Source organism: Rhinoraja longicauda, chromosome 35 (assembly GCF_053455715.1).
Source record: "Rhinoraja longicauda isolate Sanriku21f chromosome 35, sRhiLon1.1, whole genome shotgun sequence".
NCBI lineage: Eukaryota > Metazoa > Chordata > Chondrichthyes > Rajiformes > Arhynchobatidae > Rhinoraja > Rhinoraja longicauda.
The window spans coordinates 22,726,132-22,751,377 of NC_135987.1; the positions used below are offsets into that span (position 1 = coordinate 22,726,132).

At 41.9% G+C, this 25,246-nt stretch overlaps 1 protein-coding gene across 8 annotated transcripts in view; it reads right to left on the bottom strand.

Moving 5' to 3' along the window:
* The window catches only part of LOC144610030 (adenosine kinase-like), a 100,717-nt gene that overhangs the window by 57,839 nt on the left and 17,632 nt on the right, over positions 1-25,246 (bottom strand). For all 8 annotated transcript variants that reach the window (XM_078428495.1, XM_078428496.1, XM_078428498.1 and 5 more), the window contains exons 2-4: positions 21,567-21,641; positions 15,070-15,123; positions 6,061-6,139 (exon numbers count right to left, since the gene is read on the bottom strand). In XM_078428495.1, the coding sequence (XP_078284621.1) occupies positions 6,061-6,139; positions 15,070-15,123; positions 21,567-21,641 (208 nt within the window). The remainder of the gene's footprint in view (positions 1-6,060; positions 6,140-15,069; positions 15,124-21,566; positions 21,642-25,246) is intronic.

Consider the following 25,246-nt stretch of genomic DNA (forward strand, 5'->3'; position numbering starts at 1 on the left):
CTAAAGTCGGGAGCCTCGATCGCCTCGAGGCAGCAGTTTGACTGCCTGACCACGGGAGAAGAATGAGGAGGAGATAAGACTTTTCTTTGCCTTCCATCACAGTGAGGGTGTGCCTGGAGCAATCACTGTGATGGTTGTCCGTGTTAAATTGTAATTGTGTGTCTTGAGTTCTTTATTGTTTATTGTCAACCATTTATTGTTTATTGTCAATAATTTATGCTGGACCCTGACGTGAGAGGACGCTGGCGCTGTTTGTTCGCCGCTTCTCCGTCTGGACAAATCTTTTGTTTGTTTGTTTGTTTTTATGTCTTGTTTGCTCTGTAAAGCGTCTTTGAGTTTCCTGAAAAGCGCTATATAAATTAAATGTATTATTATTATTATTATTATCTAGTCCACTCATGATCTTATGCACATCTATAAAGATCATCCCTCAGCCTCCTGTGCTCAAAGGAATAAAGTCCTAGCCCACCCGACCTCTCCTTATAGCTCAGGCCCCCTAAGGTCCTGGCAACATCCTTATAAATCTTCTCTGCACCCATTCCAGCTTAACAAATTCCTTCCTATTGCAGGGTGACCAAAGGCAAACACAATTCTCCAAATGTGGCCTCATCAACGTATTGTGCAATTGTAATATAATACCGCAATGACCACACTCAGTATCCGTACGTATGAAAGTCAATATACCGAAAGCCTTCTTGACCACCCAATCTAACTGTGATGCCACTTTCAGGGAACTATATACTTGCACTTCTACATCACTCTACTCTACAACATTCCCCAGAGCCCTACATTCACTGTGTAGGTCCTGCCCTGGTTTAACTTCCCAAAATGCAACATCTCACAAGTATCTGCATTAAACTCTATTAGCCACTTCTCAGCTCAGTTGTCCAGCTGATCAAAAATGTGCTGCAATTTTTGATAACCATCTTTGTTATCTACGATACCATGCACTTGAGTGTCATCAGCAAACTTACTAATCACGCCTTGTACATTCTCATCCAAATCATTTATATAAACGGACTGGTTCAACAACTTGAATGCCCAGGAGCGAAGAAGATGCAAAAGGTTGTGAACACTGCCCAGTCCAACACCGGCTCTGACCTCCCCAAAAAGGCAGCCAGCATCATCAGAGACTCACACCACTCTGGCCATTTCACCCCTGCCATTGGGAAGAAGGTACAGGAGCCTGAAAGCTGTAACGTCCAGGCTCAGGAACAGCTTCTTCCCTACAGCCATTCAGTTATTAAACACAACCTCAAAATACTCTGAACTACATAGTTTATTATTGCACTATTATTGTGTGTGTGTGTGTGTGTGTGCGCGTGTGTGTGTGTGTATCCACACTGAACTTTTATCTCTCTTGTTTATTATATTGTTACAGTGTTCTATGCTGTTATGCACTGCACGCAAGAATTTATTGTTCTATTTGGGACATATGACAATAAAACACTCTTGGGAAGCCAGAGGATTGGGACTCTTTTGCAACAAATTGCAACAGAAGATAACTAAAAAGGCAATGCAGGGAAAAAAGATGAGGTACGAAGGTAAGCTAGCCAAAAATATAAAGGAGGATAGTAAAAGCTTCTTTAGGTACGTGAAGAGGAAAACAACAGTTCAGGCAAATGTGGGTACCTTGAAGACAGAAGCGGGGGAATTTATTCTGGGGAACAAGGAAATGGCAGACGAGTTGAACCGGTACTTTGGATCTGTCTTCACTAAGGAAGACACAAACAATCTCCCAGATGTTCTAGTGGCCAGAGATCCTAGGGTGACGGAGGAACTGAAGGAAATTCACATTAGGCAGGAAATGGTGTTGGGTAGACTGATGGAACTGAAGGCTGATAAATCCCCAGGGCCTGATGGTCTGCATCCTGGAGTACTTAAGGAGGTGGCTCTAGAAATCATGGACGCATTGGTGATCATTTTCCAATGTTCTATTGATTCAGGATCAGTTCCTGTGGATTGGAGGGTAGCTAATGTTATCCCACCTTTTAAGAAAGGAGAGAGATAAAACAGGAAATTATAGACCAGTTAGTCTGACATCGGTGGTGGAGTCAATTATAATCAATCACGATACTGGAGTCAATTATGAAAAAAGAAATTGCGGAGCATTTGGATAACAGTAACAGGATCGTTCCGAGTCAGCATGGATTTGCGAATGGGAAATCATGCTTGACTAATCTTCTGGAATTTTTTGAGGATGTAACTAGGAAAATGGACTGAGGAAAGCCAGTGGATGTAGTGTACCTGGATTTTCAGAAAGCCTTTGACAAGGTCTCACATAGGAGATTAGTGGGCAAAATTAAAGCACATGGTATTGGGGGTAGTGTACTGACATGGATAGAAAATTGGTTGGCAGGCAAGAAACAAAAAGTAGGGATAAATGGGTCCCTTTCAGAATGGCAGGCAGTGACGAGTGAGGTACCGCAAGGCTCGGTGCTGGGACCGCAGCTATTTGCAATATACATTAATGACTTGGATGAAGGGATTAAAAGTAATATTAACAAATTTGCAGATGACACAAAGTTGGGTGGTAGTGTGAACTGTGAGGAAGATGCTGAGGTTGCAGGGTGACTTGGACAGGTTGTGTGAGTGGGCAGATGCATGGCAGATGCAGTTTAATGTGGATAAATGTGAGGTTATCCACTTTGGTGGTAGGAACAGGAAGGCAGATTATTATCTGAATGCTGTCAAGTTAGGAAAAAGGGAAGTACAACGAGTTCTGGGTGTCCTAGTTCATCAGTCACTGAAAGGAAGCATGCAGGTACAGCAGGCAGTGAAGAAAGCCAATGGAATGTTGGCCTTCCTAACAAGAGGAGTTGTGTATAGGAGCAAAGAGGTCCTTCTGCAGTTGTACAGGGCCTAGTGAGACCACACCTGGAGTATTGTGTGCAGTTTCGGTCTCCAAACTTGAGGAAGGACATTCTTGCAGGGAGTACAGCGTAGGTTCACGAGGTTAATTCCCGGAATGGCGGGACTGTCGTACATTGAAAGACTGGAGCGACTGGGCTTGTACACTCTGGAACTTAGAAGGGTGAGAGGGGATCTTATTGAAACATATAAGATTATTAAGGGATTGGACACTCTAGAAGCAGGAAACATGTTCTCGATGTTGGGGGAGTCCCAAACCGGGGGCCACAGTTTAAGAATAAGGGGTAGGCCATTTAGAACAGAGACGCGGAAAAACATTTTCACTCAAGAGTTGTGAAGCTGTGGAATTCTCTGCCTCAGAAGGCAGTGAAGGCCAATTCTCTGGATGCTTTCAAGAGAGAGTTAGATAGAGCTCTTAATTTTAGCGGAGTCAAGGGATATGGGGAGAAGGCAGGAACGGGGGACTGATTGTGCATGATCAGCCATGATCACAGTGAATGGCGGTGTTGGCTCGAAGGGCTGAATAGCCTACTCCTGCACCTATTGTCTCTCGATAATTATGAACATATCATTCATGTTATATTGATAGCTAGAAGTCTATATTCGGTTTTGATTGCACATTTGTATATGTAACTAGACCAAGTGGACCCGTTGGGCCCAAACCTCTCCTGCATTGGTGCAGCACCCTCTCCTCCCCCACTCCCCCTCCCTCCACCCCCTCTTATCCCCCTCCACTCCCCTTCCCCCCTTCCCCAACCCCCCTCCCTCCCTAGGAGATAGATGTAAACTTTAGAATGTGAATAACTTTAAAAATATAACACCGATTTCAATGAAACTTCTTCCATTAGCTCCAAAAGGACGACGGTGAGTAAGGAGATAGATAGATAGGTAGATAGATAGGTAGGTAGATAGATTAGATAAGATAGATAATACCTGGTCCTTCAAAACTGACACTAGTTCCCAGCTTCTAGAGTTTTCCATTGCTGGAGAAAAGGGGAACAGTAAGAATGCCGTATACTGGAGTATTTTGCTCAACCAGCATGGATTATGTGGCACAAACCTTTCCCATACCCTTGGTTTCTTACTGAAATTTTCACTTATTCCATTATTTTTGTCTCCACATTTTCATTGTTTCTACCTGATTTTCCGCAAACAGATTCATCTATTTGCTTTAAGTTACTGTTCTTCACTTCCATTTCCTTATTTGTTTTTGCTTCAGTTGAAATTGATTTTTTTTGTGAGCAAACACTGTCACTGGCAGCTTCAATTCTTATATTATTTGCAAATGAAAATTCTTATTCAATGAAAAGATCCAGTCTCCAAAATTGTTCAATCCAATCCTTTATTCTCTCTCGGGAGTCTCCGTGCAGTTCTAGACGGGATTTCTAGCAGAACTTTGTCCCTGAAATGAAAATGGAAGCCCTAACCAGGTTGCAACTTACTGCAGATGATCTTTCACAATATTTATAGTAAGGAAACATAAAACATGCTTTTCTTTGGAAGCATCCATATGATGCACAACACGAGTCATCCCTCACATTCTAATCCTCTATCCTGTTGCTCTAATCAGTGCTATTTTGGAAATCGCTCTGAAATGTGTCCAGGGTTCACTGGCTTTCCTTTGGCTCAGCAAGTTGCTTCTATTTATTACCGTGGCAACAGCACTAGCTAGAAAAGCTTAGATGCCAATGCTAAAAAAAAATCCAGGTTTTTGAAGGTGTCAAATGAAAAGCATGTTAAAGCAATGCAGTACCATGTACATAGGATAATGGTTTTTGGCAATAATTCTGTCAAGTTGCTCGGACAAAGGTCTTTAGCCAATTATCCCTGTTTGCTCACTATTCTGAATGAGCTAAAAAAATTGTCCCACTTCTCTGCTCTTTTCTCATAACCTAAAACTTTGTTCTTTTCAAATATATATCCAATTTAATTTTGAATGTTATATCTGAATCTGCTTCCAACAACCTTTCAGATTCATGTGGAGAAACAAGAAATTGCAGATTCTCATGATTTTTTTACACCTCTAAGATCACCCCAATGCTCCTGTGCTCCAAGGAATAAAGTCCTAGCCTGCCTCTTCCTATCGTTCATTCCCTTGAATCCTGGCAACATCCTCGTAAATCTTCCCTGTACCATGTTGAAATAGGCTTTTTGGCCCACTGAGTCCATGGCGACCATCAATCACCCATTCACACTAGTTCTATGTCTTACATACTAAGGGCAAGTTACAGAAGCTAATTTTCCTACAAACCTGTACAACCTTGGGATGTGGGAGGAAGCCAGATAACCTGGAGAAAACCCATCGGTCATAGGGAGAATGTACAAACTCTGAACGGACAGCACCCAAGATCAGCTTCAAACCTAGGTTCTGAAATATCTAAATCTTGGAACACCCAATTCAATGCCATTGCAGAAATACTTTTACACAATGAGTAGCAGCAGCACATCAAGGTGACGGATCACCATCAGCTCCTAAAGCAATTAGGGTGGCAATTAGTGCTGGCTTTGCCAGCAATATTCACACCATGGAAAATAAATAAATGGAAAAAAAAAGGGTACTTGCAATTTAAACTTTGTAATCAGTTTACAATACTCCATGTTCCAGATTTGTCTATACTTAATTAGTGGAATTTTAAATATACAAAGTACTTAGTGATTTGGAACTGTCCGGAATCCAGAGAAAACAAGTGACCAGTGGTTATTAGGCATTAGAGTTTCTGCACAATTTATGCAAACATGATTTCTCAACATTAATAAATGTATTATTGCTCTGATGCTAATCTCAATCAATTTGCTTTTACTTGTGGTGAAAACCATATATTATCTTTATCAAGTTGTGTATGCCATCCTATTTACGAGTTCCCAGTATAAAATAAATATTCACATATGCTAGTGGAATTTTAAGAGCTCCACAGTTGTTATAAATGACCTTCTCAGTTACACCTGCCAGGTCTTCCACTGACATGAGAAGGCTCCAAAATCCACATTTTCTCTGCATGCAGAGAGGCAAATATTCCACTGAATATTTGCTGCTTCAAGGCTTCTCCACGATACAAAACTGGGAATCCTAGGCCAAGTTACTCAAATACAGGTCTGAGTTCAGCATAGCGAGTGCAGTATCAGTATATTCAGTCACAAACATGTTGAGAAACAGTTTCAGCAGTTATGTTCTATTGGGTAAAGACTAACCTGGGCTACTTTGACTGAATTTTGTGTGGAGCCACCCGCATGATACTCCACTTTAAATTTCTTCACGAGTTCTTCAAACCTACAAAAAAAGGGCAAAGAGTCGGATTCTGCAAAGGCCCATTTAAGAAAATGAAAGGAACAAGGACGGATTGCTGATACTTCTTGACAGTGTATGGTAGATCTATTTGCAATAAAACGTTGAGCAACAAAACACTGCAAAAAGAATTGTACAGCTATCCTACATTCTAAAAGTTAGACTTAGAGCAAAATAGTATTACTGAAAACGTATCTACTCGTTACCAATGTAATGTCAGGTACATTTATCACCTAAACATCAAACTTGCACTATGTCCTTTTCTGCTTAAGACTTGTGTGATCAAACTGTTTCAGTTGCTTCATTTCCTGCCTCTCAATTTCCTACACTTTGGGAGTGCAAGATAGAAACACAAAACAAAGCCTGGTTGGAAGGACGACTAACCAACAACAACTTCTGTAAAAGTCTACTAGGTTTAGCACTAGCACTGAAGATCAGCTTGCAATCTTCACATCCACTCAGTGCAACAACATTTGTCTGCTGAGAATTGAACCAGGAATTTATTTAGGCACCTGAGCATTGTCATTTGTCATATTAAATATCATCTGATCTCACCGTCACTAATTATTTTGTTTGGACTATTAAGTGTGCTGCCTTTGATATCACCAGCTTCACCTCAGCATCAGGGAAAGTGGGGGGGGGGGGGCAGGTCCTGCCAGCAGCAAGCTACAGTGTTGGGGATCTTGGGGACAAACAAAGTGGGATCTGGTAGATATTTCACACTCTGTGCCAGCCTGTTCCGGGTAATCAGGGGTGTTCTATGTTCCATCCTCAAAGGATGGGAAGTGAAACTGGCATCACATTTAGAAGTATCTGCCATGACAAGCATTAATGGCCTCCTGTAAATTTTAATAGGAGAGGAAAATGTTTAGGAAGGAACTATGGATGCTGGTTTAAACCGAAAATAGACACAAAATGATGGAGTAACTCAGCGGGACAGGCAACATCTCTGGAGAGAAGAAATGGGTGACGTTTTGGGTCAAAGCCCTTCTTCAGACGGAGGAAGTAAACAAATATTTTGTTTGCTTCAAGTGCCAAGGCAACATGAAGCATACAATGGGTCAGTAATCCATAAAATCTCTGCTACTGATGTGAAACCACGATTAAGAAAGCAAAAACTTGGCTGTGACTGGATGGAGTGCCTGAAAAAGGTGATGTGACAATAGTTTGTTAACAGGCAATAGGCAGCTCACGCCACAGTACTCTGCTGCATCACATCATTGCTGCCCTCTGCTGTATGAAACTCTTAAAGCTTTCAACGCCAATATATTTGACAATTATGCGCAAGTTTAAATGTATTTCATTAGGATTTTCAGTGACACTACACAAAATTGCTCTGATACAGCGAGGATAATTTAGAAAACTAATTCTGTTTCATTAAGTTGTCTAATTAGCTTTATAAAAATTGCATTGAAGCCATTCCATGAGTCACAAATCTTACAGCAGAGTACAGGCGAGAAAGCTGGTGCAATATATTCCATAGCAATATCAGCAGTTTCCACACCGCTCCTGTGGGTGTGAACCACAACCCCGACATTCTGTCAGAATCATCCTTTCCCATAGTTCTCCGATACCAGAATCAGGCTTGCTTGACGTGCATTTCAAATTCAAATTCAAATTGCTTTTATTGTCATTCAAAAATAGATTTGAATGAAATTGTCGTTAGCATTATTATGGTAATAATATGTGATCATGGTAATAATCAAACCGTATCATGACTGTATTATTGAATTGAAGTGAATCAATTTTATTAGCCATGTATACATACAAGGAATTTGCCTTGTTGCTTTGCTCGCAAGTAACAACACGATATACAACAGATAATTAAAAATAAAACATTATAATTTAAACATGTGAAGAATGAAATAAAATACCAGAGCAAAAGGAGGCTGCAGACTTTTGGCTGTTGAGTAAAGCTATTATGTTTAATTATCAACACTGAAGAACATTTATCAATCAATCAAGCAGCAAAATTAAAGTGAGGACAAGCTGAGATCTAGATGCTGAAATGCAAGCTAAAACTTGCACAAAATGTTGTTGTTAATCCAAGGAAGCCCTTGCCACAGCCTGAAGTATCTGCACTTAGTCTATACCAATTCACCAACCAGTGAATGGCCTCAGTCTTTGTTCCCAGGGAGGGAGAGTCTAAAACTAGATGTCATAAATTGAAGGTCAGAGGGGAAAGATTCAAAAGAGAACTGAGAGGCAATCTTTTCACACAGAGGATGTGCATAAACGGGAGGAGCTACCAGAGGAATCTCTGTAACCAGGTACAATTACTAAATTTTAAAGACATTTATATAAGTGTATGGACAGGAAAGATTTGGAAGGATATGGGCCAAACGCAAATAGGACCAGCTCAGGTAAATATCTTGTTCGGCATGGACAGGCTGGGACGAAGGGCTTGCTTCCGCATGGTTCTGTGACTAATCTCCCCTTTCAGATAATGACGGCTCACTCTAAATCATGCGCTCTAAAGAATTCTCATATATTCAATAACTGTGGTGAGACTGAATTGCTGCAAAATAAAAGGAGAAAGATGCAATAACACAGTATTCCTGAAAGTTACTTTGAGTGGTGTAAAAGGTTAAAGTTAAAAGAAGTCTGAGTGGCAACTAGAGGGTTTTGGGGGACCCAGCCTACTCAACCTCTCCCTATCGCTCACACCCTCTAGTCCTGGCAACATCCTCGTAAATCTTTTCTGAACCCTTTCAAGCTTGACAATGTCTTTCCCATAACATGGTGTCCAGAACTAAACACAAAATTCTAAATGCAATCTTACCAACGTCTTATACCACTCCCAACTTCTATACTCAATACTCTGACTGATGAAGGCTAAAATGCCAAAAAGCCTTTTTGACCACCCTATCCACCTGCAACTCCACCTTCAAGGAACCTGTACTCCTAGTAATCTACAAATCTACTAACAATGTTAACGACATTGTCATCCAAATCATTAATGTACATAACAAACAGCAGTGGACACAGTACTGAACCCTGTGGCATCTCACTGTTTGCAAGCCTCCAATTAGAAAATCAATTCCCCATAAATACTGATTGACTCCTTCCTCCCAGCAGTTTTTGAATGCAATTGGTTGGGGGAGTCCAGAACAAGGGGCCACAGTTTGAGAATAAGGGGTAGGCCATTTAGAACGGAGATGAGGAAGAACTTTTTCAGTCAGAGGGTGGTGAAGGTGTGGAATTCTCTGCCTCAGAAGGCAGTGGAGGCCAGTTCGTTGGATGCTTTCAAGAGAGAGCTGGATAGAGCTCTTAAGGATAGCGGAGTGAGGGGGTATGGGGAGAAGGCAGGAACGGGGTACTGATTGATAGTGATCAGCCATGATCGCATTGAATGGCGGTGCTGGCTCGAAGGGCTGAATGGCCTACTCCTGCACCTATTGTCTATTGTCTATTGTCTATTGGTTACTTCACCTTTGATTCGAGGCGATCTAACCTTTCAGGCCAGCCCACCATGCAGGACCTTATCAAAGGCCTTGCAAAAACCCATAGGGACATTGTTGCCCTGCCCACATCTTGGTGACCTCTTCAAAAAACTCAATCATGTGATGTAGATCCACATGAAATACTGACAACCAGTGATGCACAAGTTTAACCTGTATCTGAAAGGAAAATGAGTGCAGAAGAACTGCTCACATCCCCAAGGTGGATTCAAGTGTATACCTCCTGAAAACCATGAGTTCACTCACTCATTGATAATGCAGGAGACATTCATGACACTCAGTATTCAGAGATGGTCTTTCTGATCCAAGCAATCTGCAAGGATGACCTCTCATTATCACAGTACAAGGCAACTAAAGAGGGTCAGCAAAGTTTATGCATCCATTTTGCAGCACAATATCCCATCACAAATGGGCAAAAATGTGATCAACGTCTGCAGTAGCATAAAGGCATATGAAGTCACATGTGATCCAGTGAAGGAGACCGAGACAGACAACAGCCTCTAGGGCTGCTCATTTCTCCGTCAATTGCAGCTCCAAGAAAAGCTGACTGGATCAAACAGATAATATCTTAAATTTGAAGAGGCAATCCGGACACATCGCGGAGAAATAAATAAAAGTACTCAGGATGGGAGCAGGGTAGATCCAAATATGGAACTGGATCATGAAGTCTGCAGTGGGCAAATTTGACCTTCTGATCGGCCATGGGAACGGATCTGCCAGCTCTGGCCGAGCCGGAGTTCCAAAGCCTTGGCCGTAGGCAGCAGATTCGACCCGCCGATTGGCACAGACGTCCCGATGAAGTAGAGATCGGACGCCTCATCCTACTTCGGGTTTTGTGGGGGGACTTCTGGGAAGGAGGATTTCAAGTGCGCTCTCGTAATTTTGTCCGGATTATAGGAGGTGCCGGACCACCGGTTGCCAGAAAATCAGTGGTGGACCTGTACTATGCACAGTTTGGTCAAAAGCACACAAGAGTATAATAGATATACAGTCTGAAGACGGGTCTCGACCCAAAATGTCACCCATTCCTTCTATCCAAAGATGCTGCTTGTCCCGCTGAGTTATTCCAGCATTTTGTATCGATTTATTTAAACATGAAGCTCTTTAACCTACCACCAGCAGTGGATTTGGAGGATACTTCATTTCAAAATGAATGAGCCAGCATCTGCAGTTCCTACAGTTGGGCTGGAGCCCGTTTTCATACTGATTTTGCTGTGCCCCTCAAATGTTCTCCCAGTGCCAATGCTGTTTCCTCACTTTGAGCAGCCGTGGACCAGGGACACATATTCATCATAAACATCACCCATTCTTTCTCTCCCGGGATGCTGCCTGACCCACTGAGATACTCCAGCATTTTGTATCTACCTTAGATTTAAACCAGCATCTGTAGTTTTTTTCCCACACATATTCCATGCTTGATTAACAATTTCAGAATTTAAAAAGTATCTCCAGTGGGAAAATAAAATGTGGAAGTGATTAAGTGCAAGCTTATGCCAAATTTTAAACCGTACAACATTAATCTGAAAAACTTGCTTGAAAGGGTTTCAATATTGAACCCGTGTTTCATGATTAACATGGGAATAGCTACGGTGGATAAATAAAGATGTCAGAATGATAACCATGAAACTGTGCCGTGCAAAGGCCAGTTGACATATTCAAAATCAAATTTGAACAATGCAAATTGATGCCTGCATGTTCTGCTGGCAGAGGTTTAGGAGGTGGTCACCATCACTCAGTAACCTCAAGGTTGTCCCAGTTCATGCAAATATTTACTGTTCCATACGTTCTTTACTTAATCTCACTGTAGGTAAACCAACTGAACAGTCAGCCAATTTTGGTAAAAGCAGATGTCAGCAGAAATGGCTTGTTCTCTGCCAATTTTTCTTTATTTATTCATTTTTGGGATTTGGACTTTGCTAGCAAAGTCAGCGTTAACGACCAAACTCTTATTTTCATTGAATTTAATTGTTCAAAGTCATAACACGGCACGGTTTTAGAACAGCTCCATCAAAGACCGCAAGAAATTGCAGAGAATTGTGGACACAGTCCACTGCATCACACAAACTAACCTCCCTTCCACTAACTCCATTTACACTTCACACAGCCTTGGCAAGGCGATTAGAATAATCAAGGCAGAGTCTCACCCTGGTCACTCCCTCTTCTCCCATCAGGCAAGAGGTACAGAAGTGTGAAAACACACACCTCCGGACTCAGGGGCAATTTCTTCCCAGCTGTTATCAGACAACCGAATCACCCAATCAACAATTAGAGAGCAGTGCTGAACTACTATCTACCTCATTGGAGACCCTCAAACTACCTTTGATTGGACTTTACTAGACTTTAACTTGCACAAAACATTATTCCCTTTATCATGTATCTGTACATTGTGGATGGCTCGATTGTAATCATGTGTAATTTTTCAACTGACTGGTTAGCACGCAACAAAAGCTAATCCCATTTTATTTTCCTCACACTTCTATCATCTCCACCCTCTTCTACATACATACCCACCCATTGCCAGTGGAAACCCCACAAGGTCACAGGGAGACCAGGCAGGCATTAGTTGCCTTGTTGTTATTACTATGCCATGTGAAAAAGCATCGGGACGAATCGACCATGCTGGTATTATGATTGTAAATGAGGAGAGAAATAACAATGAATCTTGTTTAAAAGTGAAATTCTGGTGAGATTGTTGACTTGTAGATCGGATGAAGTGGTTTAGGAGCATTCACATCAGCTTGGAAACATTTGCTGGGAGAGTGTAGATCTAGGGCATTTTCAAGAATGCTTCTTCTGGAGTTTACCCTCTGGAAGTTATGGGCCATGGACTGGTGAGGATCTGATGGCTCTGCAAGCATTTAGAAGTGTGTATGCAGCTGAGGAATGAAAGTAAAAAGACAACAATGCCAGAGGTGACAGTAAGATCCAGATCCAATAGAACCATGAACCTGGAGTTTGCAGTGGTAGTGATAGCAAACTGTCCATTCCAACCCCTGGAATTTCAGTTGAAAAAGAGAGATATTTGTGGGGCAAAGCCTGGCAAATAATAGGAGGTGGGTGGGTGGAGATAGTGACAAAGGCCAGGGTTGAAATTGAAACAATAGTACCATACAAGGAATGAAGAGGAGTGAAATGTAAAGCCAGGAGGCATAGTGATGTAAGGAGACAGTGGAGAGGGGATTGTATTCATGAATAGTCTTTGACTGGATAGCACACAAACAAAAGCTCTTCACTGTACTTCACTACAGGTGACAATAAAAAACTAAACTAGGGCAGTGGAGAACTTTATTTTCTTTATGATATCTGAGTTACAGGCATAGAGCTGTCTATGGTGGGATATAATGATGCTAATACATGGACTCTGCATGATGCCGGTTTCATGGAATAAATGACTAGACATCATTATTATACAAAGTGATGAATCGTACTTAATTGAAACATCCCACTGCATCACAAATGACTGCACCATCAAGTTCATTAGTGGATTTGTCCTTAGCCTATGTATAAAAATAACAATTTGAAAAAAGCCAACTATTGTGTGTTTATGAATATCTGTCACGTAACTCAGCAGAGCAGAAAGCAGTTCTATAAATGATTTATAACTCCAAGGTTAAAAGCAAAAGTGCACTTATCTATAATAAATATTTATCAGTAAAAAGAGACACAAAGTGCAGGAGTATGTCTCCGGGCAGCATCTCTGGAAGACATAGATAAGTGATGTTTCAATGTTGGGACTCCAAACATTATCGATCCATGTTCTCCAGAAATGCTTTCTGACCTGCTGATTTACTCGAAGCGTCTTTTTTTTGTAAGCTAGCGTCTGCAGTTTCTCCAAATATTTATCAGTTTTCATCCAGCAACTCTTGAAAACATAAGATTCCAAATATGTTTTATCTGACCAGGATTGTGCTTCCAACCAATTACTTTACATCGGAGGGAAACCGCCAGATATTTCCCTTCATTGTACAAACAAAGAACTGCATACGCTGGTTTATACCAAAGGCCAAAAAAATGAACCTTTATTGCCTCAGCTCAAAACAAGCATTTCTTCCACAATAATTCTCTCAATAAAAATGTATTCCTGATGTACAAGTAAAATGTAGAGTATATTACACAAGACTTATGGTCATTTAAAATGATATCTCTTAATAATTGTTATTAATATAATTTCTAAACAATAGAGTACAGAATCAAGGAAAAACTATGTACACCTTGCATGAGAGCGACCTACCAATTCCTCCGTCAGAAAACAACCCTTTTCTCAGAATAGGGCAGAAAATTAAAACAGTACAACACAAGAACAGACTGTCCAGCCCACAAAGTCCTTGCTGAACATGATGGCAAGTTAGACTAATATCCTCTGCCTGCACATGATCCACACGCAACATTCCCTGCATATCCATGCACCTATCTATAAGCCAGTTGAATGCCATTATCATGCCTCTTCCATGGCAGCACATTCCAGGTACACACCACTGTGTAAATAAAATCCACACATCTCTTTTAAACTTTGCCCCTCTCACCTTCAAAAAGTGAAAGGCTTGGATAGAGTGGATGTGGAGAGGATGTTTCCACTAGTGGGAGAGTCTAGGACTAGAGGTCATAGCCGCAGAATGAAAGGACGTTCCTTTAGGAAGATGAGGAGCAATTTCTTTAGTCAGAGGGTGGTGAATCTGTGGAATTCTTTGCCATACAAGGCTGAGGAGACTGTCAATGTATATTTTTAAGGCAGAGAGAGATTCTTAATTAGTGTGGGTGCCAGGGGTTATGGGGAGAAGGCAGGAGAATGTGGTTAGGAGGGAGCAATAGATCAGCCATGATTGGATGGCGGAGAAATTGATGGGCCAAGTGCCTATTTCTGCTCCAACCCCTTATGACCTTAAAGCTATGGCCCAATTGAAAGCTATACTCTCAGTTCTTTCTTAAACTATTTTATTCCTAGATCTCTTCATAATATCTCCCTGTGGTCTTCTAGTATACGAATCTCTCGGCATTACTCCCCTTTGAAATTCTTACCTGCAATTACTAAAGGCATCCATCGAGGTGCATGATCATTAAGGCACGAGATTGTCGAAACATTCTATCAATATATCCTATCCATCTAACATAAAACTAGATAATACAGAACTTTAAACCATACCACATATAATTCTATAAAAAGGACAAGGATTCATTCCTTATTGGTTAAGTGGACATTCAGCATTCCATTATCCAACACGAACCCATGGTATTAATCTTGGAATACTCTACAATATTTGAAGGCAAAATTCCACACCTGTAAATCCAGTGCATTGTGGTCATTCAGTCACCTGCAGAAATCACAACCCATGTCCTTAATGAGTGAGGACAAAGCCCAATCTCCAAGCTGGCCCCGCGGCATCATTGTACCACTTTTACATCCAGGAATTTATTTTCAGACTCCTTTAGTTACTTATTCAGCTAAAGTGAACTTACAGTTCCTTGTGTTTTTCATCAGCCAGAATCTGGTCATTTGTCTTCAGTCCATACCTATAAACCAAAACAAAAATATAAATTAATACGTCCCAAATCCAAATGTGTAGGATGGAACTGCGGATGCTGGTTTACACCAAAGATAGACACAAAATGCTGGGGTAACTCAGCTGGACAGGCAGCATCTCTGGAGAGAAGGAATGGGTGACTTTTTCTTTAATGTGAGGGGTCAAGTTTTAAAAGGAGATGTGTGGGGCAAGTTTGGTTTCTTTTTTACACAAACTGCAGAGGTGCATTTGAGTAATATTTGCAGTTTGTGTAAAAAAGAAACCAAACTTGCCCCACACATCTCCTTTTAAACCTTGACCCCTCACATTAAAGAAAAAGTCACCCATTCCTTCTCTCCAGAGATGCTGCCTGTCCAGCTGAGTTACCCCAGCATTTTGTGTCTATCTTTGGTGTAAACCAGCATCCACAATGGCTTTACCATACACTTCAAAGATGCACCAATGTAGAGCAGAATCGACAAACTGGCTACATAGTGGGGAGTGGAGCACTAAGTTTGAGAGGGAATTGCAGATGGAGGGTACAAGGAAGGGCCAACAGGTGAAAGATGGAAGTACTCTGTTGTAATCCCCACTACTTTCACCAATTAACCTCATTCAACTTGCTCTTTTGCCTCGCATAGAAGTGCTACAGTTCATCAGCTTGAGGAACAACCAAGATTGATATGTCGTATTAAAGTTGCACTCATGATCAGCAAACAGCTCTCTGGGTTTGATACTCTATTTAGTGGATACCATGAATATATTCCATGAATATATATTGCAAAGACCTACAGCTTCATGCCACTCTGCTTAGAAAATTCATCCAATTTCCGGGAAAATATCTGCAGAAGAACAGCAGTTTCTCCAAATACATGAGACATTCCTTAGTGATGCTCTAAAAATATAATGTTGTTGATAGGCCCAAGATGCAGCACCCTCCTCAGTTAAGCAGAGCTTAACAGTCTTTTGCATTTAAAAAAAAGATACTTCATTGTATTCCCTGCCTTAATCATTGCCTCTCGCTAACATTGGCTCTATCAATGTACAAGTACGAGGTGGTGTATGGTCAGCTGCCTATTGTGTGGACGTTGCATCCTGACAGCAATTTACAAATTTCTCCATTAAACTGCAAAGGTTGTTGTCAATCCTGCCCAGTAAAATTAACAATTGCTGACAGTCTGGGCATTTTTAGTAGGGCAAAACCAAGGCCAATATGTTACAAACCTAAACCGAAATTTAAATCACAAATTATTCCAAAAGCAAAAATTCATTTACATTTAATATAAAAATCCAAAATTGAACAACATCAAAGTACTGAAAAAAACAAAAATAAATAATAAATGAAAAATGTATAAAGTAAACTGGCATTCACAGTGGTTGTGCAATCCTTTCTGTGATGTGTGTGCTCATTCACCAGGAATCATTAAAAACAATGGAAAGACCGAAAACAGAATGGATCAGCAATTATTAATTGCTGAAGGACAAATTGTGCGTCAGCAATAGTGCTTTGTTAAGCTGGGTTAAGGCAGGAACAACAATCACCGGCTTTTCTGAGATAGCTTTTATTGTGGTAAACATTCACAGCTATAATTTTTCAACATATTAGGCACACACTTTTATTTAATTTTGTAACCTTCAAATTTCTGGCTGATAGCCATATACTGAAATTTTCTAATAAAGGAAATAAAAACCAAGAAACAAAATATCACTGTGTTAGTTAACTGGCACAAAATTAAAAGGAATATTTTTACTGAAGTTTGTTTGCAGAAAAATATTAACTGTTTAAATTGAGACATTTTCTATGCCAGTCCTGTCCATGTCTCCTGTCTATGTCATCCAGAGACGCTGCCTGACACAGAGTTAACTCCAGCACCTCATGCCCTTTTATGTAAACCAGCATCTGCAGTTCCTTGTGTTTACATAATTAATCAATTGATGCCATGACTAGATCAAATCTATTTTCCACATGCCTGCTATCACCCTCTCTCGCAGGCAGTAACTAGTGGGGTACCGCAAGGCTCGGTGCTGGGACCGCAGCTATTTACAATATACGTTAATGACTTGGGTGAGGGGATTAAAATTACCATTAGCAAATTTGCAGATGATACAAAGCTGGGTGGTAGTGTGAACTGTGAGGAAGATGCTATGAGGTTGCAGGGTGACTTGGACAGGTTGTGTGAGTGGGCGGATGCATGGCAGATGCAGTTTAATGTGGATAAGTGTGAGGTTATCCACTTTGGTGGTAAGCATAGGAAGGCAGAGTATTATCTGAATGGTGTCAAGTTAGGAAAAGGGGACGTACAACGAGATCTGGGAGTCCTAGTGCATCAGTCACTGAATGGAAGCATGCAGGTACAGCAGGCAGTGAAGAAAGCCAATGGAATGTTGGCCTTCATAACAAGGGGAGTTGAGTATAGGAGCAAAGAGGTCCTTCTGCAGTTGTACAGGGCCTAGTGAGACCGCACCTGGAGTACTGTGTGCAGTTTTGGTCTCCAAATTTGAGGAAGGATATTCTTGCTATTGAGGGCGTGCAGCGTAGGTTTACTAGGTTAATTCCCGGAATGGCGGGACTGTCATATGTTGAAAGACTGGAGCAACTAGGCTTGTATACACTGGAATTTAGAAGGATGAGAGGGGATCTTATCGAAACGTATAAGATTATTAATGGGTTGGACACGTTAGAGGCAGAAAACATGTTCCCAATGTTGGCGGAGTCCAGAACAAGGGGCCACAGTTTAAGAATAAGGGGTAGGCCATTTAGAACTGAGATGAGGAAAAACTTTTTCAGTCAGAAAGTTGTGAATCTGTGAAATTCTCTGCCTCAGAAGGCAGTGGAGGCCAATTCTCTGAATGCATTCAAGAGAGAGCTAGATAGAGCTCTTAAGGATAGAGGAGTCAGGGGGTATGGGGAGAAGGCAGGAAAGGGGTACTGATTGAGAATGATCAGCCATGATCACATTGAATGGCGGTGCTGGCTCAAAGGGCCGAATGGCCTGCTCCTGCACCTATTGTCTATTGTCCTCCCTGTCAAGGAAAGACTTGGGTGAAGATAGTGACAAAGGCTAGAGATAAAATGGAGGCAACAATGCCGGATGCAGATGGAAGGGGAGGAATGAAATGTAAAGCTGGAGGAAGGGTATGGGAGGAAGGGGACAAGAAGAAGGGGGATAGAAGGGAAATTGGGGACTAGGTGTAGGAACAGTTGGGAGATGAGTGCAAGGAGGAGGGAAAGGAACAAGACAACAATGGGGGGAGGGGGGGGAGAGATGGGAATATGGAGGGGAAGTAAAGATCAGGGGATTTACTTGAAACTGGGCAATTCAATATTCATGCAGTTGGGATATAGGTTACCCAGGAGGAAGAGAAGGTACCACTTTTCCAGTTTAGGTGTGGCCTCACTGACAGTAAATGACACAGCGGACAGACAGGTCAATAGACAATAGGTGCAGGAGGAGGCCATTCGGCCCTTCGAGCCAGCATCGTCATTCAATGTGATCATGGCTGATCATTCTCAATCAGTACCCCGTTTGGTGAAGGGGAGATCTTGCCTGACAAATCTGTTGGAAATTTTTGAGGAAGTACATAGCAGAATAGACAAAGCAGAGTCAGTGGATGGTGTTTAGCTGGATTTTCAGAAGGCCTTTGAAAAGGTGCCGCACATGAGGCTATTAAAGAAGATGGGAGACTATCGTATTAGAGGAAAGATATTAGCATGGATAGAAGGCTGGGTAGATGGCAGAAGGGAAAGAGTGAGAATAAAGGGGGCTTATTCTGGTTGACTACCAGTGACCAGCGGTGTTCCACAGGGGTTGGTGCTGGGGTTGTTACTCTTCACGTTATATATTAAAGATTTGGACGATGGAATTGAAATTTTCGTGGCCCAGTTTGTGGATGATACAAAGATAGGTGGAGGGACAAGATGTGTAGAGAAAGTAGGAACTTTGCAAAAGAATGTGGATAGGATGGGAGAGTGGGCAGAGAAGTGGCAGATGGAAAACAGTGTGGCAAAGTGTGCAGTCATGCATTTTTGGTGGTAGGAATAAAGGCATAATCTATTTTCTAATTGGGGAGAGGATTCAGAAAATGGAAGTGCAAAGGGACTTGGGAGTGCTGGTGCAGGATTCCCAAAAAGTTAATTTGCAAGTGTAATCGGTAGTCAGGAAGGCAAATACAATGCTAGCATTTATTTCAAGAGGACAATACAAAAACAGGGATATAATGCTGAGGCTCTATAAGGCACTGGTCAGAATGCATTTGAAGTATTATGAGCAATTTGTGCCTCATATCAGAGGAAGGATGTGCTGGCACTGGAAAAGGTCCAGAGGAGGTTTATGAGAATTATCCCAGGATGAGCGGTTGATGGCACTGGGCCTGTACTCACTGGAGTTTAACAGGATGAGGGGGGACCTTATTGAAACTTACCACATAGTGAAAGGCCTGGTTAGAGTGGATGTGGAGAGAATGTTTCCACTAATGGGAGAGTTTTGGACCAAAGACCATAGCCTCGGAATAAAAGGACATGCCTTTAGAAAGGAGATGAAGAGGGATTTCTTTAGTCAGAGAATGGTGAAATTCATTGCCACAAAAGACTGTGGAGGCCGTCAATGGATATTTTTAAGGCTGCGATTGATAGACTCTTGATTAGTATGGGTGTCAGGGGTTCTGGGGAGAAGGCAGGAGAATGAGGTTGAGAGGGAAAGATAGATCAGCCATGATTGAATGGCGGAATAGACTTGAAGGGCTGAATAACCTAATTCTGCCCGCTTGTGTTTTTTCTTGCTTAGACAATAGACAATAGGTGCAGGAGTAGGCCATTCGGCCCTTCGAGCCAGCACCGCCATTCAATGTGATCATGGCTGATCATTCTCAATCAGTACCCCGTTCCTGCTTTCTCCCCATACCCCCTGACTCCGCTATCCTTAAGAGCTCTATCTAGCTCTCTCTTGAATGTATTCAGAGAATTGGCCTCCACTGCCCTCTGAGGCACAGAATTCCACAGATTCACAACTCTCTGACTGAAATTTTTTTTCCTCATCTCTGTTCTAAATGGCCTACCCCTTATTCTTAAACTGTGGCCCCTGGTTCTGGACTCCCCCAACATTGGGAACATGTTTCCTGCCTCTAACGTGTCCAACCCCTTAATAATCTTGCCTTATATTACTCAAAGGCTTGCCTGATCTCATATTTCTAAATGTTACATAGGATGCCTTTTTCTTTTTTGACCAAGTTTACAACCACCTTGGATATCCACGGTCATACAGGAGGAGAATATCCAAGGTCATACAGGACAAGATCACCAAAGGTGCACATACTATCACTGCTAATCACCCAGTTTTTCCTCCTCCTCCTCCTCCTCCTCCTCCAGCTCATCTCCCACCCCACCCTCCAATTTCCAATTTTCCTTTCATTAACCCACCTTCCCTTCCACGCATTATTCCTCCCTCCAGTTTTACATTTCACTTTCTCCCTCATCTGAATCCATATTTGCACATAATTGTTTCCATTTCACCTGGCCTTTGTTACCATCTTCATCCATCTGCCTGACACCCTTCCTCACCTGAATCTACCTATCACGTGCCAGTTTTTGCCCTGCCTCTTCCCCTCACTTCTCTTTACCAGCTTCCCCCCCCCCCCCCATATCATCAGTTTACAGAAAGATCTTGACCCGAAACCTTGTCTGTCCCTCCACAGATGCTGCCTGGCCTGCTGAGTTACTCCAGCACTTGGTTTTGAGCTATTTTCAGGAACTACATTTCACTGCTTCACCACACAGTTATCATAATTATGTTCTTAAAACAGATAAATCTAATTGGGCCACAACACACTCCAAAAACAAACCTTATAAGAACGTACTAGTTGTTCAAGGGAAAGGCTTTACAACAATTCAGTTGATTTGTAGTTCAGTTTCAAACCAGTTAGAGTGTGCACATGTAGTGGGAAACATTTATTTTTTAATCAATTAAAGTTATTTTAGTATGATTATACATTTGATTCTTTTTGCAACAACACAAGGTCATACAAGGTGTGAGAAGTCCTGGGTGGGCAGCACAGTGGCATAGCGGTAGAGCCACTGCCTTACAGGGCCGGAAACCCGGATTCGATTCTAACTAAGCGTGCATGTCTGTACGAAGTTTGTACATTCTCCCTGTGACCTGCGTGGGATTTCTCCAAGATCTACGATTTCCTCCCACACTCCAAAGACGTACAGGTTTGTAGGTTCATTGGTTTAGTATAAATGTTAAAAATAAATTGTCCCTAGTGTGTTAATGTGCGGGGATCGCTGATCCATGTGGACTCGGTGGGCAGAAGGGCCTGTTTCTGCACTGCATCTCTAAATTAAACAAGGTGTTCTAAATTTGACTCCATATTTATCAGCATCAAGTTCGTACTTCTACGTGACACAATTTCGATAAAACAAAAGGCTTGTGGATTTAACGTATTGTAAAAACTTACTTGTCCAGAAAGTCCTTGTCAACTACAGCACATATGTCAAGAAGGGGGTTTCCCATCCCAAAAAGGATATTTTGTCTGAAAATAAAGCAAAAAACATATTAATTCACTGTCAGAGCACACAACAACTTGGATGAGGGAGTGACAAAGGTTGATGAAGGTAGGGCTGTGTGCACACGATGATTTTAGTAAGGCACACCTCCCAACATTTGATTTTACAAATTCATAATTTTGATGTCCAAAATTCAAAATGTTACATCAAAATTCATAATATGGCACGTAATGCAACTTTCAGCAAAAAAAAGTATGCATGCCAAATGTGCATACGCGTTGCGCTACATTCATGTGTGAAAAACGACTATTATTTCCAACAGTCTGTAGTTCTTGGACTACATGTACAATGTCAGGCCTATCATGAGTACATTCTGCTATTTATAGAAAGGTTATTGAACAGAAATACTTTTTACAACACAAGAAAAAAATTGTTTTGTTTTGTTTTTTCTATTTTGCTTTTTCCTAACATGTCCCAATTCTCTTGGTATTGAAGAAAAGAACAATAGTCATAAAATGTATGACTAAGTTATGAAGAAAGAGTTTCATTTAAAACTGCACATATCCAATGTCATTGAAGACATACTTGCTCCAGTGGTCTTCAATAGCAAATCACAACGGTCCACGTTCTGCCCACCCCCCCTACTCCCCCCCCACTTGCACTCTATCCCCACCCCTCCCTCCCTACTCCCCACCCCTCCCTCCCTCACCCCCACTCCCCACCTCCACCTCCCTTCCTCCGCCCCTCCACCCGATCCCCACTCCGCTCGCCCTGCTCCCCCCCCCCCCCCCCACCATTCAACCACCCGGGCCCCATTCTACGCAGCGAGGCCAGGCCAGGGCAGGGGAGCTGCGAGGCCAGGCCAGGCGAGCGGCGAGGCCAGGGCAGGGGAGCTGCGAAGCGAGGCCAGGCGAGCGGCGAGGCCAGGGGAGCTGTGAGGCGAGGCCAGGCAGGCGAGTGGCGAGGCCAGGCCAGCGGCCAGGCCAGGCAAGCGGCGAGGCCAGGCCAGGCGAGCGGCGAGGTCAGGCCAGGGGAGGTGAGTGGCGAGGCCAGGCCAGGGCAGGCGAGCGGTGAGGCCAGGCCAGGGCAGGCGAGTGGTGAGGCCAGGCGAGCGGCGGGGCTTGTGTTTTGCGGAAAACTGTGAGGCAAAATTGAAATGGCGGAAATGAAATAAGAAAGCGGAAACTTTCTGCCAAATTCGGATGGGTTGGGAGATCTGGTAAGGCTTTTGTCAGCTCCCTCATTGTGGACTTATCCAGAAGATTAAAATATACGGGATTCACGATGACTTGGTTGTATGAATTCTGAACTGGCTAAGTCATAGAAGACCGAGGGTTGTGGTGGAAGGTAGATATCCTGGCAGGAGGTCCGTGACCAGTAGAGTTCCACAGGGATCTGTGCTGAGACCTCTGATGTTTGTTATTAAAAGGACCTGGACGTAAATGTAGATGGGTTGGAGAGCAAATTAGATAACTACATCAAAATTGGAGGAGTTGCAGCCAGTGAGGAAGGTTGTCAGAAGATACAGATCAGGTGCAGAAATGTGCAGAGAAATGGCAGATGGAGTTTAACCTGACCAAATGTGAGGTGTTACACTTTGGCAGCATACAGTTAATGGCAAGACCTTTAACAGGGTGATGTGCAGAGTGATCTTGAAGTCCAAGCTCATTAAATAGCTCATCAAAGGAGGCAACAGTGGATTAGGTGTTAAAGAAGACATATGGTATCCTGGCCTTCATTGCTAGGGCCATTGGGTACAAGAGTCAGGAAGTAATGATGCGGCTCAATAGGACTTTGGTTAAGCCTGGAATATTGCGTGCAGTTTTGATCGCCCCATCACAGGAAAGATGTTGAACCTTTGGAGAGGGTGCAGAGGAGGTTTAGCAGAATGCTTCCTGGATTAGCAGGTTTCAGCTACAGGGAGAGGTTGGATAGACGTGGATTGTTTTCTCTGGAACGTCAGAGGTTGAGGGGATACTTGATAGAAGTATATAAAGTTATGGGAGGTACAGATAGGGTAGGTAGTCAGAACCATTTTCCCCCGGGATGGAAATGTCCAACATTAAAGGGCAGAGCTATAAGGTGAAAGGGGGAATGTTTAATGGAGATGCACTGGGCAAGTTTTTTTTTTACAAATAGGGTGATAGGGCCCTGGAACACATGTCCAGGGGTGGTGGTGGGGGCAGATACGAATGTGTCGCATCTGTTTACAATATTTGTTCATCAATTACAAAATGGAGTATTGTGTTCTCTGGTGTGACTCGTCACATCATTAATGTGAACGTTTTACAACCTGACTGCATCATATCTATAGTGCATAGATGAAAACAACAGCATTTCCAAAACCAAATTACTCCATCCTTGCTCCTCCTTTGGAAAGTACTAGGGACTAGCTCCTACAAATTATATATTTAATGCAATTTCAGTATATTAAATTGTATTAGAATTATTTTAAATATTAATAAATCTGCAACCATTATCACATCTTTTAACCAGATTGGTTGGTAAGAATCCATCTCACTTGGCTCATAAATATAAATACGAAAGAGTAACTTGAATCCACACAAAATGAACAAAAATAAAACTCAACGTATGTAGGCCCCAGGAATAAAATGGATATTACAAACAAAACATTCAGTTTAAATACCCCTCAAACAGAGATCGTTTTATGGACTGAACAGAAGTTCTTGAGAATTGGCTTGAACAACACACTGCAGATTCTTTACATCATCCTTACAAAGATCTTTCGCCGACCATTAAAACAACCTTGAGCTCCAAAGAAAAATGAACCAATGAGCTCAACTAAAGAAAATAACTCTTTGTTTTTCTTTTAAGATATTTAAAATCCCACCAACAGCCTCCAGTGGATCCTGAACCACAACTAAGCTTTTATAGTTTGCATATTGCTAATAAAATACTGATGGAAGTTACTGGCATAGACACATGATGGAAAGAATTAATTTGACAAGCAAATTGAAAACATTTTATCGTAACCAAGAGTTCCATCATGAGGAATGTGTCACAATTTAGTTAATCAACCAATTTCTCAACCTTGGAACTTCTCAAAAACAGTAGCACTATCAGAACATGCAAATTATTCAATACTGTTTAAAAATAATATTTAGAAAGAGCTTCCATAGATGCTGGTTTTATTGCCTTAGCATGCCTGCTAGTAACGTCTTTGTCAAAACCTACTATTGACTTAAACACAAATATGTAAACTGGTGTTGCAGTGTTCATCATCAAGAAAGCGTTTTCTTAATTCTGTTGTCTGGAGCAGGCAAAACCCTAGAAAATTTATATTCTAAGTAGGGTTTCCAACCTGTTAATAAACAATTGAGTAGAAGAACAAACTCATTAGAGAAGGCACAAACCTCAAACTGCCATTTTTATGGCCCGTGGGTGTCCAATATTCAAGGTAGACACAAAATGCTGGAGTAACTCAGCGAGACAGGCAGCATCTCTAGAGAGAGTATCCCTCATTAAAAACAAGGGAAACAAATAATTTCCACATGTCTGGGTAAACAAAATGGGCAAAAATAAACATTAAGACTCCACTGAGAGTACTTGCGTATTGAGTGATGTGATCATCACACTATTGTAAGGATGTGGATGCAGTGGACAGGTTGAA